This window comes from Acartia tonsa, chromosome 3, assembly GCF_053477335.1.
Source record: "Acartia tonsa isolate MP-2025a chromosome 3, ASM5347733v1, whole genome shotgun sequence".
In the NCBI taxonomy this organism is placed as follows: domain Eukaryota; kingdom Metazoa; phylum Arthropoda; class Copepoda; order Calanoida; family Acartiidae; genus Acartia; species Acartia tonsa.
In genome coordinates, this window is record NC_137262.1 from 9729233 (window position 1) to 9752081 (window position 22849).

Below are 22849 nucleotides of genomic sequence, written 5' to 3' on the forward strand. Positions count from 1 at the left end.
TCTAAAGAAAGGTATTTACATGCCCCATCAAAAACTCCAAACATTATGGAGTCTATCTACAAGATTTGAAGTACTTATGGTGGTTCAAATTGTGAGCGATTGGTTTTTAAAAAGACAAATTTGTAATAAAATATGCACTTTCGGCGTAGGGCAAATTTCTCTGCAAGGGCTAGGTCTTAAGCTCTAGGGCTCTGGAAAGGTGAGTAGATTCAAAATTCAATATTGTTATCTCATTGTCATTGCTTGGGCATGAATTGTATTATTTTGTTATTAGTTTTGGACCAAAACTGTAAGGTTTATATTGAAAAAAGTGAAGCGATTGGTTTTTATTTTAACACCCTTTATGTACCTAATTCTTTTGATTTTTTGAAGAACTTAAAAATATTTTATACTTAAACGAATTTTGGAATGGCCCCATTATAAAAATTAACACAAAACATTGTTATACAATTCCGAACTAACAGAATAAAGTTAATTAACAATATACCTAGTTGGAATAATGAATATTAATTGCATCATTATTAATTCTAGGAACCTGTAATGAGAAATAATGGACAAAGGATGTACGACCAAGGCTATGAAAGAACTGCTAATGGACCGCAACAGCCGCCAACAGCTACTGGCCTGCTGTCCACCGCTATGTCGCCACAAAAGGATCAGATTGTGCCCCGGTTCGAGTTGCCCCAACAACAAGTACACACGTATGATAATGAAGCGCAGCAAGGCATAAATCAGATGCCAATAAGAGAGTTCTATAAGCATGTAGAGCAGACAGTTCCCAGTCCACCGCCAAAAATGGCCGCCAATCTGGATAGTGCTATTTTGGTAAGATTTAAGACAAGATAAAAATGAATTTTTCTGTATGATTTGTATTTTTACATGAAATCTATCTAATCTGTATTGATACCTACTAGTGGTTACGCCCCAGAGGCCTTTAATTTTAGTTTGATTTAGAAATTTAGAGGTGGGGGGATTTCTCTAGAGAGGATGGTATTGGTGATATCATCCCCTAGAATATTTATAAAGCTTTCCAGGACCTTTCCATGAGTAGCTACTTTGTTAAGGAGAACCATAATAGTTCAGCGTTGAACGTGATAACTCTGTACAGACAGACAAACATCCTGTTTCCTTTGTTAAAATATAATTTTTATTAGGTATTAAAGAAAATGTAATATTGTAGGACAAAATTTTGTATGAACAAGGATTATTCCCAGCTGTCAACAAAGACGTGCGCAGAGTTTCTATCTCTAACAGGTTAGGCAAAGACTGATTCGTTATGGATGAGACAGTGTATGACAGATTAATTTACTTATTTATCCCAAATTATGTTAGACAAAATTACCCCTTCTATATGTAGATTAAATTTGTTGGTGGGCAAGTTTGGACACTGCTACTTTGTAATAGCCCACCAAGATTCAATATAACCCCCGAAATTCTTAAGCTATAGTTAGCAGGAAAAACCTTCGGGGCAATATAATCATTTTAATCTACAACTATTGTCCTCTCTTCTTTTTTTATTAGGAAAAAAGTCAAAAAACACAATAGGTACTGGAAATACCTAAAATTTCTTAACTATTGATTCATGAACTTCCTAGCTATTCTTTGCTTCTTTTGACGATGCTTCTTTCACTTTTGTAGATAATAGTTCCACTAATATTGAAAGTTATTTATTGTCATTTATTATGTAAAAGATCAAATTGAGTTCTATCCCCATGCAAAGTAATGAATCTTGAAGTTGAAATAAATTTTAAATTGAAGATAACATTCATTTAAATTTAGTGGACAAGGTGGAGTTATAGTTGAGCGTGAGCAGCCCGTGGCCGGTGGTCTGCCATCAGGACCTAGCTCCTCTGGCACTCAGCCAGCCATGCCTAGCCCCAGATATGTCATAGTACCCGCAAGGGACACCAACATGTACAAGGGGCCGGGTGCAGCCAATAGCCAGCAGGCTAACTCAATCAAGGACAACAGAAACCATGATGTATTCAGCGCGTTTATCAAAAGTAAGATTAATCATTTATAAATAAAAAAATTTTTTGAACAAACAGTATTATAATAGTATTTAGATTGTAGTAGAACTAGGTTATGATATAGGTAAGCAAGTACCTAAGCCTTAAGCAAGAGTAGTTTCAAACTCATCATTTAAAAAAAAAATTGTCTGCAGCTAAAGATCTCAGAAAATGCTGTTGTAGTTAAACATAATGCATGAGAAGTTCAAATTTGACAATTGAATAATTTTCAGGTGTTGCCCTGAACAAACCCGTGGAGCCCCCTTGTTCTGTCTCTTCTGGAGCACCTCCCATGGGAGTATCAACTCTCACACCTACAAAAACATTTAAGCCTACAGAAGTTCAGAGGAGGAGAGGATCCGTTTTCAGGAATATTAGGGCAAGTTTAAATATTTTTCTTATAAGCGAAGCTTTTCTATGATTAGGGCCTGTACGTATGTCCGTACGTTAATTAAGGTATATTATAACTGGCATATCGATTTCAAACTTTTGATGGTGATTCCTGTTACAATTTGGTGCAATTTAGAAAGCTCAGTAACTCCATTATCGTTACCAAAAAGTCTGTGCGTCCATTTATAACATGCTGATTTTTTACATTTTGACAACAATGTTTGTAAGATGTATTTGTCCTAGTCATTTTGGAACACTGATTCCTAAGACAATGTACAATATTTTAAGCAAAGCATCTCGATAATCAAGTCCTTAAAATTTAATTTCGGACCTTTGTTTTTTTGGATGTTTTCATCCTTGTTTTGTAATATTTCTTGATTTTGGTTTATTATACAAAGTTTTAAAAAATTAATGATTCCTGATAGCTTCGATTTGGGGCCGGGCATAAGTCGATTTGAAACAAACAACCATTTGAAAAATTAAATCAATAGGTATTATTTTGTGTCGTCTTTTGATTTAATTTATTGTATGTTTAGATGGACGATTCAGGAAGAATGACAGATATGCGAGGAGAGAAAAGGGTTGCCGAACCAAGCACCCTAATTCTGCAACAACCCGCCAGCAAACAGATTCGTCTGGCAACTGATATGGCAGGCAGGCAGCTGATGAGTAATATCAGGACGCAGACAAACGGCAGACCTATTGTTATGAATAATGGCTATGTTCTCCAAGGATTACCCAAGCCAAGTAAACAAATTTTAAATATTTTTAAGGGGGGGGCACAGTGGAATTTTTGGCGGTTTTTGGGATTTTTTAACTTTACCAGTCACAAATGCCAACAAAAGCTTATATTAAATGAAAATAAAGTTAAAACCTATCACATAGAGTTAATGGCTTGTATAATATAACATATTATGCACATATTATTGTGATTCTGGATAAGAAAAATGTCCCCAGAACTAACCTACTCAAATGGTTAAAAATTCAAAATTTCTAATTTAATTCATTTTGGAGAGAAAAGTTTTTTAGCACTGACTTATACCTCAATTATAACTTATTATAACTTTTAGGTCTTATTAAGGTGATTACGATTAATATACATTAATATACATAGTTTTTCAACAATATCATACAGGGCTCGGCAACCGCGCGTCAGCCGTGTCTAAGCCACAAATTAATCCATTTTGATGTTTTAAAAAAATTTCTTTATAAGAGGGAATGCCAAGTTGGGTCAAGTTTAAACTTTTAGTTGATTTTTAAATAAAAAGGGTTTTCCTGAGACATACAGGCTGCCGAGCCCTATTATGCCATGAAAATAGAAAAAAATAGGTGATGTTGTTTATGATTTTACTTACGTTCTCAAATCGATAAACTGATTTTAATTCATGGTGTTTATAGTAAGAATATTCTTCAAATCAAATGAATCTACTTTAGATTAAGTGCTAGTGGCTGCGCCCCTGGAGTCAAGGGGCGTTGTATTAAAAGAGACAGAGAAGGGCTAGAAAAATACCCTAAAGTCTTAAATCTAAAAATGAAATAGCATAAAACCAACACGGTACTAATTTAGAGAACCTAATTTCAGTATTTATTGAGATATTAAGCTTCAGATAAAAAAACTTTAGGTTATATTATAGGATATCTAAGAGTGTTGTTCTAGATCATATTATCAATAACAAAAAGTATTATAGCTTATATATATTATTATGATTTTTACCTAACGTTTTTTTATACATATTAATCACTTTTTAAACATCTTAAAAAACATAACATATCAGTCCGTAACGCCATAGAAGAAATGTGATTTTCACAGCTGTAGTGAAGATTTATATACATTATTTTGTCCGTTTATCTGTCGGTCATTCTTTAAAAGACATAAGTCTCATTTTTTAGAGGTTTTGTGATTTTTTTGAGTTTTTCCATAATCTCTCTCTCTCTCTCTCTTTTGTTATGACTGACAACTGAACAACTGCTCCACCACCCCATTTTGCCCGTTTGTATATTCCAATTTTTTTTGTGCTTCGCTACTTATGGATATTGTCATTCTTGTTATATTGTAAACTTTTAAAATTTTTCAAATCTTTTAAATGTTAAGAATATAAAAAGTTGAGGTAATAGAGTAAATGAAAGTAGATCATAAGATTAATTCCATTACATTTAGAGACCAATAGCACTTGATAGTTGAAAATTTTACCTTAAATATAATTAAATATTTTACACAGAGCTAGCTATATAAGAACAGACGGACAAAAAATGTAGAAAAACGCTAGTTTGTCAGGCTTAGAAGCCATGTATACCATAACAATTTCAGATAGGCAGGCAGCATGACCTTCATGTATATATATTGAACTACTCCAAAAAGTATCATATAAAAATTATTCTAAACCTATTAAGACTAGCACAAAAATTTTATCTAATTGTCAAGCCATTTTATGAAAGATGACCGCTAGAGCATTACAGACATACTGACGTACCAATCAAGATATAGATATGAGGAAAATTATTATTATATAAAAATCAGCTGTTTATTTAAAATAACAGCCGAGTAAATGAAATTTTTAAAATACAAATCAAATGTCTGTCAGAGAATTAACAATAGACTGACAGACTAATTTTATTATAAATAACATTTCTTGCGTACAAATGGACAGATTTACAGACATACGGACATTATGATTTATAGATTAGTTGTGCTAATAATAGGTTTTTATCTTATTATATAAAGTAGTAAGTTTTTAAGTCTTAAGCTTAAAATTTCAATAACTACCTAACTCATTGAGTTCTTCATTTTAAGAAAGATTTACATAGGTCCTAGGAAGGTTTTAAGGTATTTTTTAAACCTCTTCTCACTCCTTTAATACAGAGCCATTAATTGAAAGGGATGCAGCCTCTAGTAAAATATAAATCTATTATATTAAACGCTTTCAAAGAGTGTATTTTGACTTTATAATAGCACTTGATATATATAAATAAGATTAAGAATTGTCCATTTTTAAAGCTAATTTACCATTTTGGGGCTACGAGGTGCCAAAAGTTATGAACTAATCTTGAATTATGAATACTTGAATTTAATCAGGGCCTAAATAACTTTTGGCACCTCGTAGCCCTAAGTTAGAAAAACCTTTAAACGTAAAAAATACATGTTATTTTAAGATGCAATTTGAGGTGTTCTTGGATTTTAAATTACAGATTTATGACAACTTTTCTTATTTTTCTTGGCATTTTGAAGTAGAAACATCTGTCTATATCAATGAAATATTGTTACATATTATTTAATCAGATTTTTACACCAATTTATTCTAGGAAAAAGTCGGAAAAGCAATGTATGATGATTTTAATGAAAAAATTCACTTTTTAAAAATATTCCTTTGACCACGTTCAGCAAAACGGCTGTATTTTGTCTAATTTTGTAGTGTATAAAAAAATCTGTTGTATGGCAACTTTTGAATGGTAATACTAGCCTTTGGGACATTTAACTCAAATTTGAGGAAATTTTAAAAATTACCAAAAATCCTACTGTGGGGGGGGGGGGGTTAATGCAACCATCTCGTAATCAGTGAGCAAATGGCACTTAGAATTCGAATTTCGATCTAAAATTTTGCATGAGTAATCCTTGGTAGGGTCTATTTTCCCTAAATCGAACAAAAAGTTGAAAAAGTAACGGCTAACGGCTTAGCCGTTTTTTGGCTTTTTTTAGGGCAAATCTGCCATAAATTAAGTAGGAATCAACTTTTTGAAACATATTTTTGCTTTAAATCATGTGAAATGATACAAAAAAAAATTTTTTTAGATTTCAGTACCAGCAACTAGCGGCTAGAACCTTTTGAAAACGTTTTGGAGCAACAAAGAGTATTATGTGGAGATATGTTTCGTGATGATTTGCCTTGAAAATTGTTTTAAAATGGCTAAACGGCTGAGCCGCCTGTTACTTTTCAAATTTTTTCTTCAATTTAGGGAAAATAGACCTACCAAGGATTACACATGCAAAATTTCAGATCAAAATTCTAATTCTAAGTGCCATTTGCTCACTGATTACGAGATGATTGCATTAAACCCCCCTCCCCCTCTTACTTAAGTCTACCTCTTAAAACGCTTAGTTTATATAAAGGGGACTAAACTACGAACAAGAGCAAGTGATTCTAAGCACCTTCCAGAAGTGATTCTAAATGTTTTTAGTAAATATACGAGGGTTATGATGATATGAGGATACGAGAATTGCGGGTCAGCTTGTAATGTAACATAGAATACACTCAGCTGTGCGCGAAGCTTACCAATCTAGGATTGGTCAAAGGATTCTCACCTCCAATCTTCTTGTGTATATGAATCCTAACTTCGGAGAATCAAGGCTACATACATACATACATATGAGGATAAGTTTAACCATGGTTTTATATAAAAAAAAGCTTTAAAATGTTATAAAGTTTTTGACTATACAATATCATCGAATGTTTTGTTGAGTTCAAACTGCTGTGACACAAAAGTAAACTTTTTTATTGAAAAGTGTAAATTTAGGTAAAGGAAAGGTAATTTTTAATATTGTTAACAGTTTTATTAGTGTACTTTTGTAATTTACAGCATTTGATTATGTTTTGGCCTGTTATTTAAACCGTTAAACTCAACAAAACATCTGATGATATTTCATAAAAAAATGCTTAACATTTCAAAGTTTTATTCATAGAAAATTATGGTAAAGCTTATTTTTTAAAATTGATATAACGATATTAAACATAATCCTAGAATAATCACCTAAATAACATTTAGAATCAAAGCTGGAAGGTGCTTAAAATCACTAGCTCTTGTTCGTGGATAGTCCCTTTGTCCTTTACTCTCACTAGTTTTTTTTAATATTTATAATAGGGCTTTAAATACTTGCGTCAGAAACCAAAATAGAACTTTTTCTTAAAAGGATTAGTTTAAGGTAAAAAGATTTTGGATAATATTTATTTTAAGTAAATTATGTACAATACTTTATATTTGGTAAAATTACTAGGTACCTATAAGGAAAATTTTTATTAAGTTTTTTTTATAGGAAATGAAAATGTACAGATTGTTGTTCTGGATGATACAAATACACCCACATTTAACACACAGGTATGTTTCTGATTTTATTAGATCTAGAGGCTTAATACACAAATAGATATTATTGCATAAGTTGAAATGGTATCTTAATATAAAACATAATATAATAGCCATAGTTTTAGCTATGAAAACTGTTTGGGAGTCATACTTTCCTGTATCTGACTAAAAAGAAAAATTCAGAGTACCTATACATTTTTAATATCTAAAAAGCCTCTTTCTGGAATATCTCCTCTATTTTGCTTATCTATTTTTTGAATATTTTAAAACGAAATATTATCTTTAATTTTTTCTTAGGTACAAAAGCCACAGGATTTGGAGGGTGTCATCTCCATGCCAGTTAGTCCAGCTACTGCGGCCATATTCAACATGTAAACAAGCGGCCATATAAAGGCAGCTAGCCAGCAGTCAATAATTTTAGCATCAAACGAGACTACCCAAAAACCAGAAAAATTTAAATAAATTTACAGTCTTACTTGAATTAAAATTTTTAACATCTTGAGGTATTAACCGGGGCTTTGCAACCGAGTTTAAGCCGCTTAGATTAGAACCGGTTTGGGTGCACTTAAAACGGCCATCCCAGACACAGAACATCAAGCTAATTTTAAAGTTTTAAAACGTCGATTTATATGCGGCTTATTATTGGCTTAATCGCGGCTGCTTAGCCCTGATATTAATCATCCTGGCTTTGGAATTACTTTTTGAGAAAAAGTCTCTTCTCTATATTATCTCTCTATAATTATTAATATTGTAAAATAACTCATAAACCTGACATAAATAATATACGTTGTAGTAATAGTATTGTAAGTAGGGTTGGGTAGGATATCCGTTTGACCGCATATCTGGCTCTACCTTAATTGTAAGTTTTACAGATACTTTGTATAAATAAAATCAAGAAGAATTTTTAAAATTAATTTATAAAGATTATAATAATCTTAAAGTCTTTGATCTTACTTAAGGATTCATTTTTGTATTTAGTCTAAATATATATTTTGTTGTTAATGTCGTGTATTGTAATATGAGTTCATATTTTAAATACATTTTTGATTTATTTTAATCTCAATTTATAATAAATTAGAATATTAACTTGTATACTTTTACCCTAATGTATTGTAAAGAATAAGGCAGTTTCATTTATTAGTTTAATAATTTTACTAATTTCAAAATCTTTGCTCTTCATCTAAGCTTTTTTTAAAAAGCTAATAAGTTAAACTGTTTGTGTTTTATATTGTAAGTAAAAAATATGAAACTATATTCCTATTGGCTCACATATAATGTAAAACAAAGACGACATTTTCTTTATTATTATTAATATACCCATTACCCATCAACGGTAAATGTATCTTAATATTTCCTTTAAAAAATACGCAATATCTAAAACTATAAAGAAATAGTCATTTATCAAATAGGTTTAGAGATAGCTTGGATAATGATATTAAAATGAAAAATTATAAGATATAAATGAGTTTTGTAATCCACGAGGGGCCGAAGGCCCAGGCTAAAAAACTGCTATTGATTTTATGATTTTTATTTTGATATCAGTGGAAAAATGTCTGTAATAAGATGCTATACATAACTTTTCAGTGTGTCTAAGAACCGGTTCTAATCCAGCGGATATTAACCAGTTTCGAAGTCACACTGGAAAAATCTAGAACACTGTACCTAAACACAATACAAGTAAAGCAAACTGAAACCAGGATACCCGCCCAAAAGTTAAACTTCATCAAATTTTTGTACAACTAATTGTTTGTTAATTTGTAATATATTGTCTTTCTTACAATAGTAATATATTAAATAATAAAATAGAATGGTAAATAAACTACATTTTGTAGCTTTGTTAAATTAATAAAGTTCAATGAAAACAACTAATATATTATTTTACATTAAACAAAAGTTTTTATTAAGTTTTAATAATAAAAATATAGAGAAATACATAATTTTAACAATTTAAAAATAAAAGCTTGACATTTACTAAATATGTTTACAATAAGGTTGGGCCTGATACCAGATATCCGGCTGATTTATAATGCCGGATATCCGGTATCCGGCCGGATATCTGACCAACGTTCGATAACCGGATATCTGTTATTAGAAATCAGCTAGATATCCGGTACCCGGATAGTTTCAATATCCGGTATACGGCCGGATATTGAAGAAATATTGAAACGGATATCTGGCCCAAACCTAGTTTGCAGTTCTATAAAGTTAATGTAAACAATATAGTAGTACCATGTTAGTATATTGTATATTATTGTTAGTTGAGATGTGTATCATATTATGCTTTAAACATAAAATATTGAAAATAAGAATTAGGGTTGGGCCGGATATCCGGCCATTTTCAATATTCGACCGAATATTGAAACTATCCGGCTAATTTCTAATGTCGGATACCCGATAATTTACCGAATATCCGGCGTTGTCCAGATATCTGGCCCAACCCTAATAAAAATAAAAGATGGTATAATATGATACACATCTGCATTATTTATGTTTGTTTGTAACACAGCGAACTTGTCAGAAAATGCAATCATTTGTCAAATTAGAAAATTTACTAGAAAATTTATATTTAGTTTCTATAATATATAATAAGATGTATGTAAAGCTGAAAAATATAAAAAGGAAATTCATCTGGAAAAATCCCCGAACAACAACTTTGAATTGAAGCATTTTTTAACAAGTTCAGCCAATAATGTATATTTGTAACTTATCACAATATTTTATTACAAAAATTGGAAGTTATACTGATTAAAATTGTTATAAAAAATATGATTTCAATAAATAAAACTACAATATTTAACAAATTTAAAGTTTTTTTTTATTATTTATTATTAAAACAAGGATGACAACATCCATAAGTAGCGAAGCTCAAAAATTTTGAATGGATTTCCGGAAAAAACTAACTTTAGAGCAGTTTCATAAAAAATAACATTGAACTAAAAATCACGAAACCTTGTAAGATTTATAACGTGAAAATCTAGAAATCTTGAATGAAACTTTGTGGGGTTATGTAAATTGTGAATTTATTTAATCCCTAAAAATATCAGCCGTCTATCTCGAATATTAGTAAAGAAAATCGTGAAAACTTAAAAATCTAGGAATCGAACTAGCACGGATCTTGGACAAAGTAGCTTCAGGACATTTACATAAGAAAAGTAGCTTCCTAAGAAAAATAGTCTCCAATATGGCAGCAGCGCTCGGCACCTGGCCTGTCTAGCCGCGGGCGCTCGGCTCCCTAGCCTATAACAAAACCTATGTTAGCCTCAGAACATTATTTAAGAAAATTATCATCAACTGATAATACATAAGTGGTTTAGAATTTCGTGGATTTTGCAAAAAGTGGTTGATAGATTTTTACAATTTTTAATATTGTTTTTACAAGTTTTGATAATGTTTTTACAATTTTTTGGTTAGGTTGGGTTATAGGCTAGGGGGCCGAGCGCCCGCGGCTAGGCAGGCCAGGGGGCCGAGCGCTGCGGCCATGACCTTTTTTAACAATGGAGGCTACTTTGTCCTGAAACTACTTTGTCCGAAGCTAATTTGTCCAAGATCCAACTAGCACCCCAACCAATAAGTAAATCTAGATAAAAGTATGCAGAATATGAAAGTATTCAATCCATGAATAGGAGTTGTGAAAATCATGAAAACTTAAAAATGTAGGATTTAATCTAGCACCCCAACCAAATGACGAATCTTAATGAAACTTGATGAAAATGTGAAGAATGTTAACATAATTAATCCCTGAAAATTTCAGCCCTCTATTTTGTTTCTCCCTTTCTATCTCTGACAGACGGACGGACGGACATTTCGAAATATAGAAAAGCTTCTCTACTAATAAATGTTTAGGTTTTCAGATAGTAACACATGTAAATATTCAAAGTTCCTTTCCACTTCCCTTCTACAATTTCTATTTCTTGTTTCTTACATATTGTAGATATTTCCAAAGGTTTGCGAGTATTACATCCTTCATCCCTTGCCCGTCTTTCTTGATTATGATAAAAAGGCAGGGATATAAAGGGATAAGACAATAGGTGATGAATTCATAATGTACATTCCCAACGATGAAACGCAAAATTACCCCCTTCTGCAGTTTACAATTGAAAGTTTACACGTTTTGACACTCAACTTTATGAACTAACTAAAATTTGATAAAAATGAACCACTAAGTTAATAAGCTAAAACTTTGGAAACTAGTGTAATAAACAGCCGAACGTCTCTCTATTCCAGGAAAAAAAGGTTATTAAAAAATAATATACATATATTTATGTTTGGATTTCCATGATTCTTAGAACTGATAACACTTTTGTTGTTCAACTTTAAATAAAGTATTTCAACATTAAAGTGGAAAATATTTATTGTTTCAACTATTGTTGACAATTCCATAAAACCCTTTAGTGACATCATTTACAACCCAGTACACACCTTTTTACTAATCCAAACACACAACATATAAACTCAGGGCGAGGGGAGAACATAGGATCACAAAATTTTGTAAACACGCCATTCGTTGGCTTTAAAACTCCGAGGATTTTGATTGATTTTTAATTTAACTATAGAGTTGAAGTGACTATTCAACATCAAACTTTTCCAACAATAATTTAGTTTTTAATAATTGCTGAATTTTATTTCTCGTATTCATTCGAAACCGATTGATATCCGGTGGATTTGAACCGGTTCTCATCCCTACGAAAAAACTATGTCTAACATCGTATTATAACCAGTTTTCTACGAATATAAAAATGTACAATCATAAGATTAAAACCACTTTTTTAGCCCATGCCTTCGGCATCTTGGGGCTAAAAAACTGGTTTTAATCTTATAATTGTTCATTTTATATCCGCGGAAAGCTGTTTATAATACGATGCGAGAAATAACTATTATTTTATCATCCATATGTTCATACTTTAATATTCCTGCTTAAATATTGACTTTAAAAGTTTTACTTGTGTTGATAAGAAGGGGTCTAAAGGGGTAAGACAATTGCCGATAAAATGATGTATATCCTCAATAATGAGGCAAAAAATATAGTTTGCAATTAGTGGTTGAAGCTTTGAACACTCAACTTAGTGAACTAATCTATCAAAATTCAATATTGTCCCCAAAGTTGTTGAGTTAACGAATAAAAAAACGTCATTATAAAACTTTGGGGACCAGGGTAATAAACAGCCCAATATTGCCCCCCCCCCCTCTCTCTCTCTCTCTCTCTGGTTGATAAGTCAGCTAAATTTTTATATGAATTCATCTTTTAGGCTTTTCAAGAAATATTCAAAAATTAACAAACAAACAAATATTTAACATAAAATTGAATCATATGTTAAAAATATTGATATTTTTATCATCACATATTAGTCAATATACCTAAATATCTTTTTAAAAATCAGGGCTAGGCAATCTTAGCCGCGTTGCTCACACAAACTGCGACCACCTCAGCCGCGGCTTTTTATTTTACTGTAGTCAGCTCCTCTAAGCTACAGTCCATAATCGAAACTTGAATTTAGCTGCCGTTGCCGAGCCCTGAAAATAATTCTTTGAACTTTGTGTCTGTCTTTAAAATATCAAGTTTACAGCATCTTTTTATGTATGACGAAATTTCAATCGTGAATATTATATGCAGTCTTTTTCACTAAATATAGTTTATTTTGTTGTGATTATAGAAGTCTCACAGTGGTAAAAACAAGCTTTCTAAGCCATGGTTATGTCATAAAAAGTGATTCTTTTTAAAATACTAGCGGCTTCGCCCCTAGAGTCCTCTTGAGGAGGGGGGGAGAAGAATCCCAAAACTCATATTCTGTAATATTAAAAAATTAATTTTTGGGGGGGAGGTAATTTTTTTCTAGGGGCGATTATTCTTGGGAGGGTGGTGGTACCCTCCCTAAAAATAGTTTTAAACCTTTCCGGGACCTATGAGAAGATACCCTGTAAAGGAGAACCCGATCGGTTCAGCGGTTAGCGAGGTCCTTCGGTACAAACAGACAGACATAGTTCTCCATATATTATAGAAAGGATTTTATAAAAACTTATTATATATTTATTTCATTTTTAAGTGAAATGTTAAACTTGTTATGTTTTTTTTTCAATATGGGCGATTGATGCCAAAAATGTTTAGTCAAAGTCTACCTTTCAGTGTGACAGTTTCAACAAGTTTTATAATGAAAATACATGAAAAAGGGCGCGCCGTAATTCCCCCCCCCTCCCCAAAAAAAAAGGATTTGTAACTCTGGGTCATTTCTAGTAGTTTCATCGATTAATTAGAATGTTTATCAATCACAATGAATGTTTATATAAAAGTATGAGAATTAGATATATTCCTCAAAATACCCTCTTTCGAATTTCATTCTTTTGCTAACCTAAAAAGTTACTTTAGGTGCCTATAGAAATAAATGTACAAAATTTCAGCTCTCTATCTCTACTGGCAACCTAGCGCCAGGCATGTAAAATATCAACAGATAACGGTAGCACGGCGGTTTTAACAATATCTCAGCAATATGCAGGTTTTAAGGTCTTCTGCATATTTCAATTTAAACACATAAGGACAAAGATATATTATCCCAAAAATCTTTTGTCAAAGTCTACTCTACACCTAGCGCCAGTCAGTTTTCTAAAATCATGCATTTTATACCTGTGAAAATAGAAATCGCCAGCGCTAGGTGTAGAGTAGACTTTGACAAAAGATTTTTAGGATGTTATATCTTTGGCATTATGTGTTTAAGTTGAAATATGCAGAACACCTAAATTCATCTTCCAAGCTATTCTTTAAGCATTTTATAATCATTACCAAAATGTCCGTACGTCCATTTGAAACATGTTGTTTTTTTAAATTTTTTAACAACAAATTTTTATATGATCTAATCATCCAATTGATCTGATTTTTGGTTTACTGATTCCTGGACAACAAAGTATAATGTTATAGGCGAAGCAACTCTATAATCAAGTCCTAAAAATGTAAGTATGCCCATAAACATTATCCTTTATCAAGCAGTTTTTCAACAAATTTACTTACAATTTTCCTTTGACCTTTATACATTTATATTCTGATTATTCAGTTCTGACACTATACAAGTGTTAATGTCCGTTTGTCCTAACGTTTCAGTGCTTCGCTTTTATGGATGTTGTCATCCTTGTTAAATAAAACTGAACTAAGTAACCATTACACATTTCATTTTGGGACTTTCCTTCTGGGGGCTTGTGGAGCAAAAGACCCCCAAAAACTAAAAATATGAGTTCTGAGCTTATTTTTAAAGATATCAATATGATTTTTTTTTGAAAACTTATTTAACATAAGCAAACTCAATAACATTTACAGATTTCATTTTGGGACTTTCCTTCTGGGGGCTAGTTGGCAAAAGACCCCTAAAAACTAAAAATATAAGTTCTGGACTTATACTTAAAGATATCAACCTATTTTTTTTGAGAAAACTTTTTTCACATAATCAAACTCAGTAACCTATACAGATTTCATTTTGGGACTTTCCTTCTAGGGGCCAGTTGGGCAAAAGACCCACAAAACTAAAAATATGAGTTCTGAGCTTGTTTTTAAAGATATCAACCTAATTTTTTTAAGAAAACTTTTTTCACATAATCGATCTCAGTAACCTATACAGATTTCATTTTGGGACTTTCCTTCTAGGGGCTAGTGGAGCAAAAGACCCCCCAAAACACAAAAAAATATGAGTTCTGAGCTTATTTTTCAAGATATCAACCTGATTTTTTTTGCAAGAAAACTTATTAAATAAAACTGAACTCACTTATGTTTACACATTTAATTTTGGGACTTTCCATCTAAGGGCTTGTGGAGCAAAAAAAAAACAAAAATATGACTTCTGTGCTTATATTTAAAGATATCAACCTGATTTTTATAAAGAAAACTTTTTAATATAACCGAACTCAGTAATGTTTACAGATTTCATTTTTAGACTTTCCTTCTAGGGGCCAGTTGGGCAAAAGACCCACAAAACTAAAAATATGAGTTCTGAGCTTATTTTTAATTTTTTTTAGAAAACTTTTTTCACATAACCGAACCCAGTAACCTTTACAGATTTCACTTTGGGACATTCCTCCTAGGGGCTAGTGGAGCAAAAGAACCCCCAAAAACACAAAAGTACGAGTTCTGATCTTATTTTTAAAGATATCAACCTGATTTTTTTAAAGAAAACTTTTAAAATAAAACTGAACTAAGTAACCATTACACATGTTATTTTAAGTAACCATGACAGATTTCATTTTGGGACTTTCCTTCTAGGGGCTAGTGGGACAAAAGACCCCCAAAACAATAAAAATATGAGATCTGAGCTTATTTTTAGATATATCAACCTGATTAAATCTGTAATGGTTACTTAGTTCAGTTATGTTCAAAAATTTGTCATTAAAAAATGAGCTCAATATCTCTAAAAATAAGCTCAGAACTCATATTTTTAATGTTTTGGGGTTCTTTTGCCCTACTAGCCCCTAGAAGGAATAAAAGTGTTGGGGGGGGGGGGGGTCTTTTGCTCCACAAGCCCCTAGAAGGAAAGTCCCAAAATTAAATCTGTAGTTACTTACTTCATTTATGTTCAAAAAGTTTTCATTAAAAAAAAGCTCAATATCTCCAAAAATAAGCTCAGAACTCATATTTTTAATGTTTTGGGGTTCTTTTGCCCAACTAGCCCCTAGAAGGAATAAAAGTGTTTTTTTTTGCTCCACAAGCTCCTAGAGGGAAAGTCCCAAAATTAAATCTGTAATGGTTACTTAGTTCACTTATGTTCAAAAAGTTTTCATTAAAAATCAGCTCAATATCTCTAAAAATTAGCTCAGAACTCATATTTTTATTGTTTTGGGGGTCTTTTGTCCCACTAGCCCCCAGAAGAAAGGTTCCAAAATGAAATCTGTCATGGTTACTTAGTTCAACTAAAAAGTTTTATTTAAAAAAAACAGGTTGATATATGCAAATATATTCTCAGAACTCATATTTTTAGTTTTGGGGGTCTTTTGCCCAACTAGTCCCTAGAAGAAAAGTCCCAAAATGAAATCTTTAAACATTACTGAGTTCAGAGGTGGATTCTTTAAAAAAATCCTCCAAAATCACATTAAAAATCTACAAAAAATCATAGAAGGGTTATTAACATAAAATTCTATTTAATTTTTGTAGATTTTTAATGTGAATTTGGAGGATGTTTCTCGAAAACTATTTTGCCCCACTAACCAATTAGTGGGGAAAATTTTTTTTAAGAATCCACCTCAGTTATGTTAAAAAAGTTTCCTTTAAAAAAATCAGGTTGATATCTTTAAATATAAATTCAGAACTCATATTTTTAGTTTTTGGGGGTCTTTTGCTCCACAAGCCCCTAGAAGGAAAGTCCCAAAGTGAAATCTGTAAATATTACTGAGTTTGCTTATGTTAACAAAATAAGCTCAGAACTCATATTTTTAGTGTTTTAGGGGGGCTTTTGCTCAACAAGTCCCTAGAAGAAAAGTCTTTAAATGAAATGTGTAATGGTTACTTAGTTATTTTGTTGCTGGAGACGCCGATTTTTTTTAATTGAACATAATGTCTTAATAAGTTGTAATTATAAACAGTGAAAAAAGTGACAAAAAAGTTATTTATTGGGCCTTTTCAAAGGGCAGTTTTGAAATCCCGTTATTTCATAAAAAAATTATAATGTTTAGAGAATGGCTTGGAAGATGAATTCAGGTGTTCTGCATATATCAACTTAAACACATAAGGCCAAAGATATAATATCCTAAAAATCTTTTGTCAAAGTCTACTCTACACCTAGCGCTGGCGATTTCTATTTTCACAGGTATAAAATGCATGATTTTAGAAAACTGACTGGCGCTAGGTGTAGAGTAGACTTGACAAAAGATTTTTGGGATAATATATCTTTGTCCTTATGTGTTTAAATTGAAATATGCAGAAGACCTTAAAACCTGCACATTGCTGAGATATTGTTAAAACCACCGTGCTACCGTTATCTGTTGATATTTTACATGCCTGGCGCTAGGTCGCCAGTAGAGATAGAGAGCTGAAATTTTGTACATGTATTTCTTGGCACCTAAAGTAACTTTTTAGGTTAGCAGAAGAATGAAATTCGAAAAAGGGTATTTTGAGGAATATATCTAATGAGAATATTAAACAGTTTTATTCAAGCCTTTGAACTACGTACATGTGCAGCGAATTTACTATGTCTTTACTTTAGTCGGAATGGGATTTTCTCGGCTGCAACTCAAGTTAGATAGCTGACATTTTCAGTGAAGATTCTTATGACCTGTGTGTGTGCATCTAGTCGACACATTACAAACTTTCCCGATTTTGTATTACTTTTGAGGAACATGATTCCAGTTACGTCATATTTTTCTTTCCCGAAAAAGGGAAGGGGGAAAGAAAAAAAGGGAAGGGGGGAAGAAAAAAGAGATGGGAGAAAAGGGGTTTTTCCCCATCTCTTTTGAAGAGATTTTCTTCCCACCTTTCCTTTTTCGGGAAAGAAAAATATGACGTAACTGGAATCATGTTCCTCAAAAGTAGTACAAAATCGGGAAAGTTTGTAATGTGTCCATCTAGTCTATTCATTGTTTTGTACTTGTATGTTGCCATTATTGACTTTATAACAGGCTGTAAAGATAAGAATTAACAACCTTTGAAGCGCCGCGCTGATTAGAACCTAACACTTTTCAGTCAGCAATTATAAATAAGCATGTAACATACGTTAATAACACGGGAATAACCTAACGTTTAATGTATTTTCCTTAATAGAACAAGGACATAATTCTTTTTTCTGTATGCCTTCTGGTTGTGTCAGAAAATCGGAAAACTCAGTTTTATTTGAATCACTCTGCATTATACATTTAAAAGCCACCATAGTGTTTTTTCAGTGGAAAAATAAACTATTGTTACAGAAATATGTTTATTACTACAATAATGTTTGTGTTGTTTGCTGGTACCATAGTCGTAACAGCTGGTGAAGGTCTGTTCGACTTCAAGGTAAATAGTTTCAGCTATCCTAACAACGATATTAATTCGGAAAAATCACGAAACCTATATGTGATTTTCAGCCGTCGTTTGGGGGCTACACTTAGTAGAATGAACGACCTTTTTAATCTGCCCTCCAAATATTATTTTGGATTTATTTCGCTTGTTGGCTATACCTTATACTTGGTTTAAATTATTATAGGACAATTCTAACATGCCTAAATTAACGAAAAGAGCTATCCGTTATGTCCGGACGGACGGACCGACCCTAATTATAGAAAAACTACGCTTTTAAAAAAAGGCGGCTATCTAGTACTGATTATATCTTATTTATTAAAAGCGAAGCTTTTCTATAATTAGGGTCGGTCCGTACGTCCGTCACAAACGGATAGCTTTTTTAGTTAATTTAGGCATGTTAGAATTGTCCTATCGATTTCAAACTTTGCATGGTGATTTCTTTAGTAGTTAGGTACGATTTAGAAAGCGTAGCAGCTCTATAATCATTACAAGAATGTCCGTACTTCCATTTTAAACATGTTGATTTTTTACTTTTTTAACAACAAATTTTTTTGTGATCTAATCATCCGATTTTTGGTATGCTTATTCCTGGGATAACAAAGTATAATGTTTCAAGCAAAGCAACTCTATAATCAAGTCCTAAAAATGTAAGTATGTCCATAAACATTATCCTGTATCAAGCAGTTTTTCAACAAATTTACACTTACAATTTTGCTTCAACTCTTATACATTTGTATTCTGATTATTCAGTTCTGACACTATATAAGTGTTAATGTCCGTTTGTCCTACAGTTTCAGTGCTTCGCTTTTATGGATGTTGTCATCCTTGTTTTTAGGATTTACCCATCATTGATCCAAATGAAGATTGGACTCCACCGTTGAATGAATCAATATTTGATAGTACTCCTCCTCCAGTTTCTACTCCAACCCGTGCTCCACCTTCAGAACCAAGCCATGCATCCTCTAGTTGTCAAGGATCTACAGCTATAATACTTATAAGCCTAGCTCTACTATCTTTAAAAAGATGTAATTAAAATGTTACAATTAATCATGTTAAATGGATTTATTATTACTTGGATCTTATTTTCATGTACTCCAATAAAGTAAAATTTGTATATGACCAAAAAAGCCCTCCATCCACTCCTTTTACCCCATTCCATCCCCTCCTACTGACTGAACCAAATGACCAATAGTTGATGTCCATATTAGCAACATAAATAGACGGCAATTTTATGTATGTTCTATATCCATTTGTGAAATGTGATCTAATTATCAGTCAGCAACAGAACTAAATCTATTTTTACATCTATTATACAAGCAATAATCAATATTAAGAAAAAATGTTTACTGTTTATGTATATAATTGCAAATAAGATGTTGTATTTAAAAAATAATTTCTTTTTATTCTCAATAAATAAGAGCCAAACATTTTTGTGTGATGTTCTGTAACTAAATCAAAAGCTGAAACTCATGGCCTAATTTATTTTAAACTGGATCTTTGATTTTTATCAAAATATTTACGCATAATCATTTATATTTGTTTGTGTTATTTTTCAAACATGTAATTTTTTCTTCAAACTATTTTTCGGTTAAGACGACATTTGAAGCATTTTCAGTAGATTTTTTTGAAGCAGTAAAAATTATTGTTTGCACTCACAACACAAATAATAAAGTAGTAAGTTTTTTTGTCTTTTACAAAGGATCTTGCTTACTGCTGAACCAATATGGTTCTACTCTACAAGTGAGCTTCTGATAGGTCCATGGAAGGTCTTTAACTATTTTTGGGAGGTTATTTTTTATATCAAGACAAAATTTTAAGAATTAGAATATTTATTTAATGCATCGTATTATACATATATAGACAGCTTTCCACGATACATGATTATCATTATGGCGAAAAACTGGTTCTAATATAATGGATATTAATGGTTTCAAAACCATAGTGGAATTCATGATTTTTTTACTTCTAATCCCTATCAAAGAATTGTGTTTTGTGTCAATATATTTTCGATCTGTCGCTATTATATCAGCCTGTACTACCTTTTTATCAATATTTAGGTCGATGTTTACATATTTATACACTTAAATCAACTATATGGCTCTAATAATATTGACACATCGACAATATAGTGACACTTTATCTACATATCTATAAGAATTTGCTAGTTGTTATTCTATGTTACTGTGATTTTGTAAAGTTATTGGTGTGATAATCAAGCTATGTACTTAATGATAGATTTTACAGTAATATATGCTTTTTAAAATCAATATTCCTTTTTAATTTTGTGGATTTATTTGACTAAAAGATTTTTATAGAAGACATCAGCCAATATGAAAACGTCCATTTTCCTATCCTCTTATTATGATTTCCAGTTGGGATAAACTCTTTTAAAATACATTGTATCTATTTTTTGGAATTTTAAAGGAAACAGACGTACATACAATAATTGTAGAGTAGATACTATACAAAACAAGGATGACAACATCTATTAAAGCTAGGCTCTAAACTAAGTCGGCTTGGCAAACAAACATTAACACTTTTAGAGTATCAGAACTTAATAAGCAGAAAATTAATTTATAAGTCTAAACTAAATTTGATATAAAGGGAGAGGTAGGTTGTGTTAAAAATCTGTAAAAGTGTGAGTAAGCTTCCAATCAAAAACGATTATTAAGTCTAACTGTTATTAAATATGCGTTTAATTATACTATGAGTTTTGTCAATATTAAGAACAGTTAGACTTAATAATCGCTTTTGACTGGAAGCTTACTCACACTTTTACGGATTTTTTAACACAACCTACCTCCCCCTTTGTTACTAAATTCCCGAATTACATGTACAGGTTACTGTTTAAGGACATACTTACCCATTTAGGAACTTTCACAGAGTTGCTTCGCCTAAATTATTTTGACTTGTCATCATAGTAATCATTGTTTCATAAAACAAATGAATAGGATAATTATATCATAAAAGAATGTTGTTAAAAAAAGCTAAAAATAAGTTTTTAATGGACAAATGTACTTTTTGTAGCGATTATCCAGTTGCTACGAATTCTAATCTGTAGAACAATTCTAACATACCAAAATTAAAGATAAGAGTTATCGGGAATAGTCCCTTTCGTGGCAACGCCCCTTAAGGGGCGATTTGTCGTATTTTTAAAATGGCTTTTGATAGGTTATTTCAGGTTAGGTTAGGTTATATTGGGTTAGGTGATTGCCCCACAGGGTTAGGCAATTGGCCCCGCAGGACTAGAGCCCCCAGCAGGGGCTAGAAATGGTAAAATAGCTACTGTGAAAAAGACGAAGAATCACCCCTTAAGGAGCGTTGCCACGAAAGGGACTATACCCGAGTTATCCATTATAAACACACCCTATCTAAAGGAAAGCTTCGCTTAAAAAAAAAGCAAATAAGCCGCGGACAGTCTGGTCCGCACACCAACAACGCCTGTCATATACAAACCTCTTTTTCATGGTTGAAGTGGGTAGACTATACATACATGTATACTCTGCATAAATAAGCCAGGGAGGGAGGGGACATTGGGCTGTTTATTACACTAGTCCACAAAGTTATGTAATAAAGTTTTCTTGTTCATTGACTTAACATCATTGAGGACTTTTATTTAATTTTGATTGGTTAGTTCATTAAGTTTCAACCATTAATTGTAATCTACAGAAGGGGTAGTTTTGTGTATCATTATTTGTGGTGTATATTAATTTATTGGCCTTTGTCTTATCCCTATAGATCCCTGTAAATAAGCGCTCTATTCTATATCCAGAGTTATTATACAATTTAGGCATCCTTGTTTAAAAGTAACAGGATGTCTTTATGTCTGTCTGGAAATATCTCGCCAACTGCTGGACTGATATGGCTCTCCTTTACCACGAAGCTTCATATAGGTCTTGGGAAGGTTTATCAATCTATTTTGGAGGAGGGTACCTCCACTCTTCGTTCCTCAAAAATCACCCCCCCCCCCCTCCTCTAAAGTAGAAAAATCAGGAAAATTTTAATAGTTCCTTAAAAATGACGCAATACACCATTGGTCAATTAAAATTTGTACTGGCCTGCCATTGGTAATTTAGTCTGTATATTTGGTCATTTGTATTGTATGACGACATTTGTTTATAGGCACAATAAAGATCTTCAAAAGTCAGTTAGAATTAATCCTGTTTGGTCTCAAACTTTTATGAGAAGAAGCTTGGAAATTTTTGGCTAATATACTCCAACCCATCTAAATCATTCAACCACAAGTGGAAAGTCATAACCACTCACATATATTTTATAAATAAAACATATTAACCCATTTCTATTTATAATTTAGGTTAATGAATCTCAATTTTACTCAGGGAGGGAGGGGACATTGGGCTGTTTATTACATTAGTCCCCAAAATTTTATATAAAAAAACGCTTCTTATTCGTTGACTTA

The 22849-nt window shown here is 32.0% G+C and overlaps 1 protein-coding gene and 1 long non-coding RNA gene across 2 annotated transcripts in view; both read left to right on the forward strand.

The window, feature by feature from the left end:
• The window catches only part of LOC145313258 (uncharacterized), a 29875-nt gene extending 19602 nt beyond the window's left edge, over window positions 1–10273 (forward strand). Inside the window, exons 17-23 of the mRNA XM_080152579.1 lie at window positions 532–825; window positions 1181–1254; window positions 1780–2003; window positions 2243–2388; window positions 2936–3146; window positions 7426–7487; window positions 7770–10273. Coding sequence (XP_080008705.1) covers window positions 532–825; window positions 1181–1254; window positions 1780–2003; window positions 2243–2388; window positions 2936–3146; window positions 7426–7487; window positions 7770–7847 — 1089 coding nt within the window. The 3' untranslated portion in view covers window positions 7848–10273. The remainder of the gene's footprint in view (window positions 1–531; window positions 826–1180; window positions 1255–1779; window positions 2004–2242; window positions 2389–2935; window positions 3147–7425; window positions 7488–7769) is intronic.
• Window positions 10274–18115: 7842 nt separating this feature from the next.
• LOC145313259 (uncharacterized) lies at window positions 18116–19894 on the forward strand. Its single transcript, XR_013877289.1, has 2 exons — window positions 18116–18423; window positions 19265–19894. It is a non-coding gene; the product is annotated as an uncharacterized LOC145313259 (long non-coding RNA).
• The last annotated feature ends 2955 nt before the right edge of the window (window positions 19895–22849 follow it).